Source organism: Sphaerodactylus townsendi, linkage group LG13 (assembly GCF_021028975.2).
Source record: "Sphaerodactylus townsendi isolate TG3544 linkage group LG13, MPM_Stown_v2.3, whole genome shotgun sequence".
In the NCBI taxonomy this organism is placed as follows: Eukaryota; Metazoa; Chordata; class Lepidosauria; order Squamata; family Sphaerodactylidae; genus Sphaerodactylus; species Sphaerodactylus townsendi.
In genome coordinates this window covers 8,681,355-8,695,001 of record NC_059437.1, presented here as the reverse complement: position 1 = coordinate 8,695,001, position 13,647 = coordinate 8,681,355, and the positions used below count along the sequence as shown (strand labels likewise).

At 44.3% G+C, this 13,647-nt stretch overlaps 1 protein-coding gene across 2 annotated transcripts in view; it reads left to right on the top strand.

The window, feature by feature from the left end:
- Nucleotides 1–9,185, top strand: part of LOC125442674 (fibronectin type-III domain-containing protein 3A-like) — a 91,955-nt gene extending 82,770 nt beyond the window's left edge. For both annotated transcript variants that reach the window (XM_048514248.1, XM_048514247.1), the window contains 3 exons: nt 2,179–2,345; nt 5,270–5,391; nt 6,323–9,185. In XM_048514248.1, the coding sequence (XP_048370205.1) occupies nt 2,179–2,345; nt 5,270–5,391; nt 6,323–6,640 (607 nt within the window). In that variant the 3' untranslated portion in view covers nt 6,641–9,185. The remainder of the gene's footprint in view (nt 1–2,178; nt 2,346–5,269; nt 5,392–6,322) is intronic.
- Nucleotides 9,186–13,647: the final 4,462 nt, after the last annotated feature.

Below are 13,647 nucleotides of genomic sequence, written 5' to 3'. Positions count from 1 at the left end.
GAGACAGTTTTCCCTTCCTTGCACTCAGATCTTGTAACAGCCTGTTGAAAGTGCCTTCTGCTATAAATCCAGCATTTATTTATTTGCTTGATTTGTAACCTGCATTTCTTGCTGAGACTCAAAAGGCATGTTACAAATAAAAAAATATGCAGTCAGACAAACATAAAAGCGTAAGAGCCAAATACAATAAGCCAAATACAATTGGCATACAGAACATACAATATAAAAAGCGTAAGAGCCATGCTGAATCAGGGGCTGATGGGATTTGTAGTCTATGAACATCTGGAGAGCCGCAGGTTGCAGACTCCTGGACTAGTCACATGCAGTTTGCCTGAACTACCTCATCACTTTGTTATGAGGGCAAAGCTGCATTTTGTGGCTAACTACCCTCAGCTTCTTAGAGGAAGTGTGCAATTAAAAAAAACCTAAAATTTTCTCTTGATGAACTCAGTGAATCCGAAATCAAGCAAACAAACATTGCAAAGCGCTGATACAACTTGGCAGCAAGCTTTCAGTAGACCCAGAATTTCTAACCATTAGAGCTGCAGTGTTCAGTGGTTTGTGAATGATTCCCTTCATACATCTGGTGAAGCGGGCCATGAGATTTATCCTCGGCTAGTTGGTGGGGGGGGGGGGGATTTAAAATTAACAAGAAGTATTAACAAAAAGTAAAATTTTTAAGGGTCTTTTTTTAAGCATCCGCGTCTCACAGCAATCCTGTCTCCCTTTTCTCGCATACAAGAGGCATCTGCTTCATGCTGTCTTGAAGACAGTGTGCCTTTTCTGTGTGGAAAAAGGGAGATAAGTTTGCTGTGATATGGACAGGTGTCATCTGAAAACAGTGTTTTTCTTTAGAGCTGTGCCCCCCTCCCCCCCTCCGCCAGTTCATGTTGAATCATTTGCATGAGTTTAGATCAGTCACCTAAGTTTTCTTCAGCTGGGTGGCAGCATGACTTGACAATTTTTAAAGGAAACACAGCAAGTGATTGATGCTTGATTTACTGGTAGAGATGGACATTGAGCCCAAAGGGACAAGTGAAACAAATTAGGCCTCAGTGTTGATTTTAGGGTATTTCATATATTACAATTACAGTGGGAATGACAAGGTTGAGAGTGTGTATAGAATTTGTTGATCCTTGACTGTAATTTGCTGTATAGAATTTGTCGGTCCCTGACTGTAATTTGCTGGTCTTTGACTGTAATAATAAATTGACAAATTGTAGAATCATAGATGTCGAGAGGCAACACGACCTGAATAAACTCAAACACCCAATCTTCAGCAAAATAATGCTGAATAAACTTTCAATAATGCCTTATCTTACTTCTTTGTTTAACGTTAACTATCGAAGAGCCTACAGCCTACTCCGTTACAACGCCCTTTCGTCTAATTATACCAACGGGATTTATAACAAAGTACCAACTGAGGGCAGAATTTGCAGTTGTCAAATAGGAGGTGTTGAAAACTCGGAACACATATTATTTGAATGCTCATACTATGATGAGATACGTTGGATGCTTCTGTCCTTTGACCAGACAAACATTCCTTTGGCTAAGAAAGAAAAGGTTAAAATACTGTTATCAGATACCAATAAAAATCTAACGTATTCTGTTGCCAAGTTTGCCTGGATATCAAGTAAAATCAGGAAGGCCCGACAGAGCACTACTGGCTCTGCCAGCTAATCCTTATTACTAATTATTATTAGACTGACCCTCCACTCATTATCTTGAGCTGATGTTCTGAGTTCCTGAGGTCTATTATCTGTATTTTGTTAACTGTTTTAATCTGTATATTTGTAATATCTGTAAATTTTACGATTTTAATTCTTTTGGATCTTGCTGGTCAATGACCGTAAATAAATTATGTATGACAAATTGACATTGAGCCCATTTTAGGTGAAAAGAACAATGTTCCCTTGCAATAGGAGCCACGACAGCGCGTCCAGTGTGCATGTCTTTCAAAACATTTTATCTTTTCAGAGGATCAGTTTTTCCTGTGTGTTTAGACTGCTGGGGAAGGGGGAAGACTGCTGTGTGTTTTCCAGGCTGTGTGACCTTGGTCTGGTACTTTTTGCTCTGGTAGTTTTGATTGTGGCCACACAGCTCAGAAAAACCACCACAACCAGTTGATTCCAACCTTGAAAGCATTCGACAATGCATTCTTTTGGTGGTTGTTCTCAGATTCACCACTGTCTACAGCGGACCTTGTCACACGTACAAAGTACAGCGACTCAGCGAATCCAGCACATATTATTTCAGAATCCAGGCATGCAACGATGCCGGCGAAGGAGAGTTTTCTGAAGTTTACGCATTCACCACAACCAAATCTCCACCACCTGCTCTGAAAGGTGAGAACATCCCTTGGCCTCCCCGTTGAGAACTCTTGTGTGGGAAAAATTCAGCAGGACCTTTGATTAGTCATATAGGAATGATTTACTTCAATGTGGAAGAACAAGAGAGGGGCCCTCGTTGTTTAGAAGGTTACAAGAATTCAGAGGGTAGCTGTGTTGGTCAGCAGTAAAACAGCAAGATTTGAGTCTAGTATCAGCTCAGAAAGCAATGAGATTTATTTTATTTTATTTATTTATTTCTCAATCTTATAGACCGCCCAACCCCCGAAGGGCTCTGGGCGGTGAACAACATAAAATAACAGTTACATAATAGACTGTAAATAATTTAAGTTAAAATGCAGCAATTAAGAACGACTAATAACAGCAATGCCCGCAACAATCCCTGTTAAACTCTCCCAGAAGGGGAGAAAAAGAGATTTTGGGGAGTATGAACTTTTCAAGCACTCCCTTCATCAGAAATGAGTTGGAATGGAAGTCCCCTGAGTCCCAGTCAGAAGGGGGGGGGGGTTGCTAAGAAGGAACTCAGGATGCAGAAGTACAGTGGACTGTCATTTAGGTTAGAATACGGGGGGTGATGCTTTGGGGGGACAGAAAATTAGCATTAGCAGTGAGTTAAAGACTCCTGGGTCTATTCAGCCCTGGAAACATATAAAGGAAGCCCCAGTAAAACATTGTATTAGTAGAATAAGCTCAAATTTAAGAGTTGGTTAAGATAACTGATGTACAACATTCACGAATTCTCAATACTTGCTGCAGAAATTTAGCAGCTGAATCTGTTGTGACTGTATCATGATCTGTTTCGTAAACGGTTGTCGTTATTTTTTTTTATGGTCTTACTACCTTTGTAGCCATTGTAGGCTGGTTTCAGTGATAACCAAAGGTTGTCCAACTAAGTTAAAATGCATCCTAACAAGTACTTAAAAAAAAAACACCCTTTTCAGGTCTGGTTTAAGCACTTTTGTTGAAGAAGAAGAAGAAGGAGGAGGAGGAGGAGGAGGAGGAGGAGGAGGAGGAGGAGGAGGGGGGGGGGGGTGGATTTATATCCCCCCTTTCTCTCCTGCAGGAGACTCAAAGGGACTGACAATCTCCTTGCCCTTCCCCCCTCACAACAAACACCCTGTGAGGTGGGTGGGGCTGAGAGAGCTCCGAGAAGCTGTGACTAGCCCAAGGTCACCCAGCTGGTGTGTTTGGGAGTGTACAGGCTAATCTGAATTCCCCAGATAAGCCTCCACAGCCCAGGCAGCAGAGCTGGGAATCAAACCCGGTTCCTCCAGATTAGATACACGAGCTCTTAACCTCCTACGCCACTGCTGCCCCATGAAAAATGTACCCACCAGTACCTGTGCCATCATTTGTTGTGACCCGGCGGGTACTGGCTCAAATGGCTCCTGTGCCACCGATGCTTGCAACCTGAATCCGTGCCATTCTCTTTACGCTGCCCGAGAGCGTGTTTGGGTGGCTTGGCCAGAGAGCGGGCCTTGATCTTTTAAAAAGTACCTTAACTCAATAAGTAACATCAGTGCAAGTCAGAGCCGCCAGGCACATCACTGTCAGCTGGAGGCCAAGTGACGTGCGCTGCGTTTATGCGTACCCTTTGAAGCTGTGGCTCTGAAGTTGGCTTCCGTGGCAGATATCGCAAAAGGTGGCTTGTTTTCTAACAGGAGTTTCACCGACCTGATCCTACCAAAATGGCAACTTCCATGCCGCAATTAAAACCTGGCATAGTGCTGTGAGTAGGACGTGTTTCTAGTTGAAACTGGGTAGGACTGGTTTATATAGGAGAGCTGAGCCCTTTTTCCGCCACCATAGGGATCTTATAACCAAACAAAAGCAGAACTTCCATAGGTGTGAACTGGCTTGATTAAGCATCTGATACTTTTTGTGTTCACCTTCTCCCAGGCCCATAGGTCTAGCGCAGGGATGTCACATTCCTTTGTTATGAGGGCCAGATGGATCGTGGGCCTGATAAGGCCCCTCGAGGGGCTGGATCCCACACAGACTACATTTTTGACACTCCTGGTCTAGCAAGTCGTCTGGGAGCTGAATTTTGCAGCATTGCCGAAGCTCAGTTGGGTGGTCTCTTGGGTGGGAGGCCGCTGGGACACACTATAAGAACGAGGCTATAAAACATAATAAACAGTGATTATATACTGGGGTGCTGTGCGGTTTCCGGGCTGTATGGCTGTGTTCTAGCAGCATTCTCTCCTGACGTTTCGCCTGCATCTATGGCTGGCATCTTCAAATCCTCTGAAGATGCCAGCCCAGAAACCGCACAGCACCCCAGTGATTCCGGCCGTAAAAGCCTTCGACAGTACAGTGATTATATATTTGGCAAGCAGTAGGGGACCTGCTGCCAGGGCTAATGGAAAACTGGCATTATTTAGCTGGTGACTAGACATACTTGGGACCTCCATAGGATTCACTGGTTGATTTTTGCAATCGCACTAGAATTCACTTTTTTTGCTACCTCAGTAATAAATAGCGTTTACCCTCCTTTCCATATGTCTGCAACCTGTGGCTCTCCAGATGTTCATGGACTACAATTCCCATCAGCCCTTGCCACCATGGCCAATTGGGGCCAAGTGGCAGGGGCTGATGGGAATTGTAGTCCATGAACATCTGGAGAGCTGAAGGTGGTGGTACTGGAAAGTTCTGTGAAGTCACAGACAACTTACAACCACCCCTTAGGGTTTTTAAGGCAAGAGACAAACAGAGGCCAACCTGGGCCGTCCAGGTTAGGTCACAGTAGATGTTACATCTCACTTAATACACTTTTTGTCCATATCCTCCTGACTGGAGAGAGGAGGGCAAACAGTAACGGGCCGGTGTGAATGTGGTGGAAGTGACATTGGTTTGTGTTACTTGTATTAAGAAGGACTTCTTAAATTCTGAGTCACGGCCTTTGAATTCTCTCCGTCCAGCACCCAAAGTACATCAGCTGGGAGATAACATCTGTGACGTCACATGGGAACCTTTACAACCAATGAAAGGCGATTCCATTGTTTACATTTTACAACTTGCCTGTGGGAGGGAAGTTGATCAGGTAAGCACAAAACGAATTTTTTTGCTGTTGCGAAAAAGATCCAAATAATCATTCAGAGGAGGAACAACTGAATGCTGACCTGTGGCAAAATCAACCCCAGATCAAAGTTCTTTGTGCCCAGAAGACATGGAACGTGCTTTTTTGTCGTAATACAGATAATTTTGCATTTTGTCGTTCGGAGCTGTCCCCATGATCAAAATCTGAGTTTGTAGGTGTATTCGTTTTTCGTGCACATTTCCTCTTTGTTATGAACAGGATACCACACCTTATCAAAACGTTGTTGGAATTTGCCTTTTTTTGTGGGACTTCCTGGATGGGGAATTCCAAAAAGTCTCAAATCTTTTTGTCAGAGAGATGGTAAACTCCATCTGGGGCCGCACTGCTGCAGATGAGGAAAGCTCTCACTTACAATAAAAAATATTAAGAACATAAGAACTAGCCTGCTGGATCAGACCGGAGTCCATCTAGTCCAGCATTCTGCTTCTTGCAATGGCCCACCAGGTGCCTTTGGGAGCTCACATGCAGGATGTGAAAGCAATGGCCTTCTGCTGCTGCTGCTGCTCCTGAGCACCTGGTCTGCTAAGGCATTTGCAATCTGAGATCAAGGAGGATCAAGATTGGTAGCCATAGATTGACTTCTCCTCCATAAATCTGTCCAAGCCCTTTTTAAAGCTATCCAGGTTAGTGGCCATCACTAGTGGCCATCACTAGTGGCTATATGCAATATTCCTGCATATAGGGCAGTAGTCAGTTGAAGAGAAGGCTGGCCATGTTCCTAAGACTCTAAAATAAACAGAAGGCAAAAATATCACCCTTAATAACACAGATTTGCAGTACTCACTAAATTCTGCTGGCAGGTGCCCTTCTAATCGCCCTGTGTGGCCGTTCCACAGGGACTGCATTTGATTGATTCCTTCTCCTCCTTTCTCAGGTATACAAGGGACCAGAAACTTCATTCCGCTTCACCAACATGCAGACAAACTGTGAATATCGATTCAGGGTGTGTGCCGGGCGCCAGTACCATGACTCGACTGGGTCACAAGAACTCTGTGGACCGTACAGCCCTAGCACGGTGTTCTTATTTCAGAAACAGGAGTCAATCTCCCCGTACTCAGACCCCAGCCCAGAGCTCGCCAAGAGCGGGAGAAAGGCGCTCAGCGATGAACAGTTTGCATTTCTGCTTCTCATCGGGTTCGCGACGGTCGCCATCCTGTTCGCTGTTATCATTCAGTACTTTGTGATCAAGTAGGGCGACTTGGGAATTGGCGTCATTGCTCAGCTCATTATTTTCATATGGAAGTTTATGCCTTCGGTATGTATGTAAATTCCAATTTAAAACGCTAGCTGGGAATGATCCTATACGAGACACATTTCCATTTTTGCTGCTGAGTAATACAGCGAGGCTGGGTAGGTAGACCTCCCCGTTTCCTCCCCTGCACCCCCCCTCCCCCCAAACCAAGTGAAGAAAATCCTTATTGTAGCACAATTGTGCATCTTGTAGTCAGGGTTAGCTGTTCAAAACAGCAACAACAACAGAAGCTGCCTTAACGCGCACTTGTGATTCTCAAAAAGCTGGACTTCATTCTTGCGGTCAGATCTTTTATTTTCCTGTACAGCAAAGCAAGAAAGGGGGAGGGGCGCCGAGGGAGACCAGCCGCATCAACCCAGGTCTTGGCATCCGAGAGAGAAACGGCAGCAGGCAACTTCAGCTTAGACCTGTAGCGTGTTACAGAACATTGCTAGAGTATACCACATTTAATATACTGTAGACAGGGCAGGGAGGTAGGGGAAGCAACCAAAATATTATCAACTTCAAGTTCAGCGATCGTTCTTCTTCTTTATTTTTCTATTTTAATTCGTTGGGAATTCCAATCATTTGCCATCACTTCAAGAGCCAGGGGTTTCCAGAAGGCGTCCGCATTTTTAGAACCGGTATCCAAAAAGCGCTGGAGGCGCCCAGCTGGTCCGCAGACCCCGGGACTGTGTCGGTCTCTCCCTGGGCGAATCCCTCCCCCCCTTCCGTACCGGACATTTCCAAACGAAATGCTTTCTTGTTGTTGGCAAGCAGCTACCAGCCCAACCCCGAGTCCACTCTCAGTGCCTGAGAGGACAGTCACGCCCTGTGCTTCAGAACGGAACCGCCGCAGCGTTTTTGCAGAGGAAAAGCACAGCATTTTTTTTGTCTTTTAATGAGAACAAAAAAAAAGGTGCATTTATGATAAATGTTTCACTATTTGGCTCAAACTGAGCAAAATGTTTTTGTACTATTCTTAACATAAAATTTAAGGGGAAAAAATCAGTCTTTTTTGTTTGTTCGTTTGTTTGTTTTGGATGCCCTTGTTACGTAATCCGAAACAATTGAGTTGCATGTGAAAATGCATTTTTAAAAATAACAATTCTAAATGTTTTAAAGAAAATTGTTCCCTCTGGTAGCGGTTTCATACCCCACTGTTTTTTTGGTTGTTTTGTGGATCGAGGCATTTCCGGTTTGAGACGGAACTCTTCCACGACAGGTCTGGCTTTGAGAGAAACACCTTTTTTAAAAATCAAAATTATATATATATATATACACCATGCACTACATAGTACTGAACTTTCCCAAGCCTCTCTGCACAGCAGATATCTGTGAAGTAAACAGCTGTGTTGCCTTTCCATTGGTTCTCTTTGGAAAGTAGGGAACTACCTGTTTGGTTTTAAAATACAACTTCGAAAAGGAAAAAAAAAACACATGAACTCTAGCTCAAAGGCCATTAATATTTTCTTAGGTTTTGCAAACTGATAGGGACCGAACAGCTATCCTTTCTCAAATATCAGACCCCCCCTTGCACAAGTATGTGGGATGGTGGACGTAACGTGTACCCCATTGTAGCTTGCAACTTCTCTGTTCCAGATAACAGGACATAATTCAAGTGTTTCTCCACTGGCTGTTAGTCCATAATGGTAGCTTAAGGTCTGTGGCATTGTGATAGCATTTCACATGTGGGGTGGGGGGGAAGAAAACGATGACATCGTATCACTTAATATCTTCAAAAAGTAGATTTATGGTGCAATCTGAAATTAACCTTTTTTTTCAAGATGTACTCCTTTTCGTGCTCTATTTATTTTGATTTTAAAAAATCTGGAAAAAAATGTATGTTTGAATGTATTGTTCTATGTGTAGCAGAACTTTTAAGTTAATCATTTATTGTAATGGAAGCCTCTCTTCAGTGTTGGAAAAAGTTTTATACGAATATTAGTGTCTTTAGTTTGCAGAGACGTTTACAACCTGTTTCCTGTCATATTTCACTTTTTAAAAAATAAAATAATAGATTCTTTCCAGCAGATTTCTGTTGCCAAAGGATATTTCTTTTCCTTTTCTTTTCCTTCTTTTTAAATTTTGATTAAACTATCAGACAAAAGGATTGGGGAGGGGGAATCATATGTAATTGGCAATAGTATGTCAGATGCATTTTTTAAAAAAAGAAAATAGGTTTTCTGAACAAATACTAACCAAAATTATGACTTCCTAGAAAGTTAAAAGTTAAATTTGTACTTGTAATTGCCACAAAAATGTTTATATTTCCAGACGGCTTACTGGAAAGCATAATGTAATGTAGAATTTTATGTTTACAATTATACATTCCAGATTGATGTACTTTAGTGGCATTAATGTATTAGATCTCCTTTTCTCTGTATTGTAATTTTTGCTGTATTTCATACTTATGTTAAACCTGGCAGGCATCGTATTACTAAATTGTAACTATCAAATAGATAATATATTTAATATGGCCAATAAAAATACAAAATTGTTCACAGCTGGTTTGTGGTAGAGTTTCTTGGGTTTAGGTTATGAATGCGGGGGTGGGGAGGAAGAACCAGCTTATTATGTAATCTTGCATCTGTATAATGGCTATATAGCCCTAGGCTCCAGTGGTGTAGTGGTTCAGAGCAGGTGGATTCCAATCTGGAGAACCGGGTTTGATTCCCCACTCCTCCATCTGAGTAGCAGAGGCTTATCTGATGAACCAGATGTGTTTCCACACTCCTACAGTCCTGCTGGGTGACCTTGAGCTAGTCACAGTTCTTTAGGATCACCTACCTCACAAGGTGTCTGTGGTGGGGAGAGGAAGGGAAAAGAGCTTGTAAGCCACCTTGAGTCTCCTCTCAGGAGAGGAAGGGGGGATGTAAATACAAACTCTTCTTCTTAAGATCTCAAAAGTTAAGCAGGGTTGCCCCTGGTCAATATATATATGTGTGTGTGTGTTTGTTTATGTGATTTACATACCCCCCTTCCCCTTCCAGGCTCCAGGTGGTCTCCAAACTTCACAAATAAAGTAATAAAATAAATACAAATCCAGTTTTAAAATTTAGTAGTTGTTTCTTATTCGTTCGAGACTAAAAATTCCCATCTTCCCAATAACATACATAATTAATCCAGATGATGGGAGATAACAAGAAACACATCAGAAAGAAGGGGGGCAAAAAGGTAATGGGGAGGGGGGGCCATTCTGATGTACCACCATAGCTGCCTCAACCATATGCCTGGTGGAACAGCTCTGTCTTGTTGGCTCTGTGGAATTGCGGTAGATCTCGCAGGGCCCTGGTCTCCCCAGTCAAAGCATTCCACCAGGTAAGGGCCAGGACCAAGAAGACCCTGATCCTGGTTGATATTAGCTGGACGATTTTCAGGCCAGGGATTACCATCAGATTCTCGTTTGCTGATCGTAATGATCTTTGGGGGACATACTGGAAAAAGAGATCCCATATGTAAACACTTCCCAGCCTGTTTAAGGCAGGGGTGTCCAACTCTGGTGCTCCAGATGTTCATGGACTATGATTCCCATCAGCCCCTGCCAGCATAGCCAATTGTCCGTGCTGGCAGGGACTGATGGGAATCGTAGTCCATGAATAAATGGGGCACCAGAGTTGGACACCCCTGGTGTAAAGGTCAGTACCAGAATCTTGAACCTGATCTGATACTCCACCTGGAGCCAATGCAGCTGGCATGGGAAGCTACCAAGAAATTCCAGGGTTGTTACACAGACATGGGCAATGGCAAACTACATATCCTCCCTTGAAAACTGTGAGGTCACCATAAATCAGCTGTGACTTGATGGCACAAAAATTGAGTAAATTTGAGGCATCAGGGCATGCTAGCCACTGTTCCGTTTCATTCTCAGCCTACATATTACACAGGAGATGCAGTACTGGATATCTCAACATTAGGCTTGGTCAATACTCTAGAAATTCGGTAAATTTTGGATTTATTCGGGCATAAAATTATCTGTACGCCTGAATAAGACAAATAACATATTCGGGTATACCCAAATATTCGGGTATACCCGAAAAATTCAGGTCTGTCTGATTTTTTTTGGTATTTATTGCATTGCAGCCTGCAGGGGGCGCATTTTTAAAGCTAGCGACACCAAAATGTCAGGGTATCATCCGGAGTCTATCCTGATGATACCAGCCAAGTCTGGTGAAGTTTGGTTCTGGAGGGTCAAAGTTATGGACCCTCAAGGGGGTGCCCCATCCCCCATTGTTTTCAATGGGAGCTAACAGGAGATGGGGCTACCCCTTTGAGGGTCCATAACTTTGGCCCCCCTGAACCTAACTTCACCAAACTTGGATGGTATCATCAGAACAGTCTCTGGAGGATACCCTGAAATTTTGGTGTAGCTAGCTTTAAAAACGCACCCCTGACAGGCACCCCAGGAAATTGCCCAAGATTCTTTGCTCTGCAGTTCCTTGGCTCCGTTGTAGCCAACGGGAAATTTCTGAGTGTATAAGCAGGCTACACATTTTTGAAGATAGAGGCACCAGACTTTCAAGGTGGCTCCAGGAGGCCCTCCTGGTAATAGCATCCAGGCTTCTGGGGGTTCAATTTTATGGCCTCCCAAAAGGTTTATTTTGTATCCCGGCTCCTGCATGTGAAGCCTGCTGGCTGAGTTCTCTCAGAACTTTCTCAAACACCCCCCCCCTCCCGCCGCCGCCCCCAGAAGCAAAGGACAGTCTCCAGATGATACCCTGAAATTTTGGTGCCGCTAGCTTTAAAAATGTGCCCCCTGCAGGCCAAAACATGAAAAAACACCAAACTACGCCCCCCCCAGCCCGAATACCTTGCATTCAGATTCATTCATATTCAGGCAGGACATATTTGGCCGATTTTGGCCTGAATATGCCCGAATTTGCCCAGATGGGGGCCGATTCTAGTATTTGTTTCACCCGAATCTCCAAGCCTACTCAACATGTCTATTGCCTTCATTTGTACCCCCTTTTCTCCCCAATGGAGACCCAAAATGGCTTACACTGTTTCCTTCTCTTCCATTTTATCTTCTCAGCCTCCCTGCGAGGTAGGGAGTGCATCATGCGACAACCTTCCATGGCAGCGTGGGGATTAATCTCGATTTTCCATATCCTAATCCAACACTTCGCCACACTGGCTCTGATGTTTGATGTTCAAAACGGTTGTTCTCTACGCCGGTAGCTAAGAGCTGGGGCTTACAAATAGCAGGAAAAGGAAGCAGATCTGACCCCAGATTTCTCCCCTAATGTGGAGTTGGGGAATTAACTAATATAAATGACCTTTGGGTCATACTTTATGAGTTGGGGGATTAACGATTGAGCCTCAATTTACCTATAGCAGCGATGGCGAACCTTTTAGAGACTGAGTGCCGAGAGAAGAACGAGGGGAAACTGGGGCACGTGTGCGCCCTGTGCCCCTTCCATGCCCCCGCCCTGACCTGGAATGCCCCCGGAATGTCCCAAAACATCCCTGCCCCGGAACACCCTCGCCACACCTCCACAGGGGCGCGCACCCAGTATGTCGTGCACCCCTTTCCCCTTGGTGCTACGCCACTGCCGAGTGCCCAAACTGGGGCGACAGCTCACATGCCCACAAAGAGGGCTCTGAGTGCCACCTCTGGCACCCGTGCCATAGGTTCGCCACCACTGACCTATAGCCAGTCTGTCAGGCTTGTATGTGACTGTACTGACATGTAGACTCTGCAGCCAGTTTCAGTGGTCACAACCAGGGCAAACTAAAACAGACCCCTGCCCAGCTCAGTTATAGGTTTTTCAAAGCCACGAGTGTTCGAAAAGACAGAAAAGCGGTGTCTGAAAGAAGACATCCTCTGCAGGTTGGCACATCAATGTTTTTAAAAGTGGAATGTAACGTGTTCCAGAGCTTAGCTTGCTGCCCGTCCTTGACAAAGTTATGGGGATACCAGCCAGCCCATAAACAAAAAATGGGCTGCTTCCTCTTTGCATTCTGCTGCACCAAAAATAACAGGTAACTGAGACAAGGCTATATTGGGGCCTCCAGTGGAGGGTACCCTGAAATTTTTGTGCCGCTAGCCTTAAAAATGCGCCCCCTGCAGGCCGGAACGTGAAAAAACATTTTAAAAATGTAAAAACACACAAACGACCCTGAAATGTTGGCGCCCCCCCCACGTGACCAAATGGGGGGCGCCCGGGGACATAGGGTACCCCCTGTCCCTAGGCAGGAACGCCACTGATTGGGGGAGCCACATTTACTTTTAAAATAATAATTTAATGTTTATTGCAACTTTTCAAGCCACACAAAACCAACGTCTAAAACTACACAAAGTCACGACACCCCCAAAAACATTAAAAAAGGAAAAACAACTTCCGATCTCTTCTGTGCCAACTATAGTTATCCTCAAAGTTTAGCACTTGCTCCTTACCTATAATCACGAACTCTTAAATGCCATCCCTCGAAAGATTCCCGCCTTTTATATAGCTGAATTACCAATCTTCTATTCATCAAAATCACAAATTACCAATTCATTTTTTCCTGTCTTGTGCAAAAACTCCATCAAGAGTTTCCAGTTCACAATGAACGTAGATCGTCTCCTCAGCCACATTTATTTTCCGACAAGTTGTCTACATTCCTGTACAAAAGACACTCAGAGAAGACCTGTGTCTTGCATTGCATTGCTGCAGGTAAGGTTGGTTCAGAGGCCGGGATCTCCACCCTGCAAGATAGGACTTGAGTCACTTCGCACGCGGTTTTCTGAGATTTGGTCCCTTCGGTATTCCCTTTCTTTCTTCCTCTGCCCATTATGAGGTGAGTCAATGCCTCCAGATACAAGAAGCACAAACCACTCAGGTACGCAGCCGCCTGGTCTACCCTGCGAGTTCCTCCAACACCGTTCATTTCCTGAATGACTTTGGACATCTTAGGATCAAGCAAAGTTGAAGCGAGAGAATGGAGAACCGGGGCAAACTGAGGCAGCCATCCAGCTCTGGGCATCC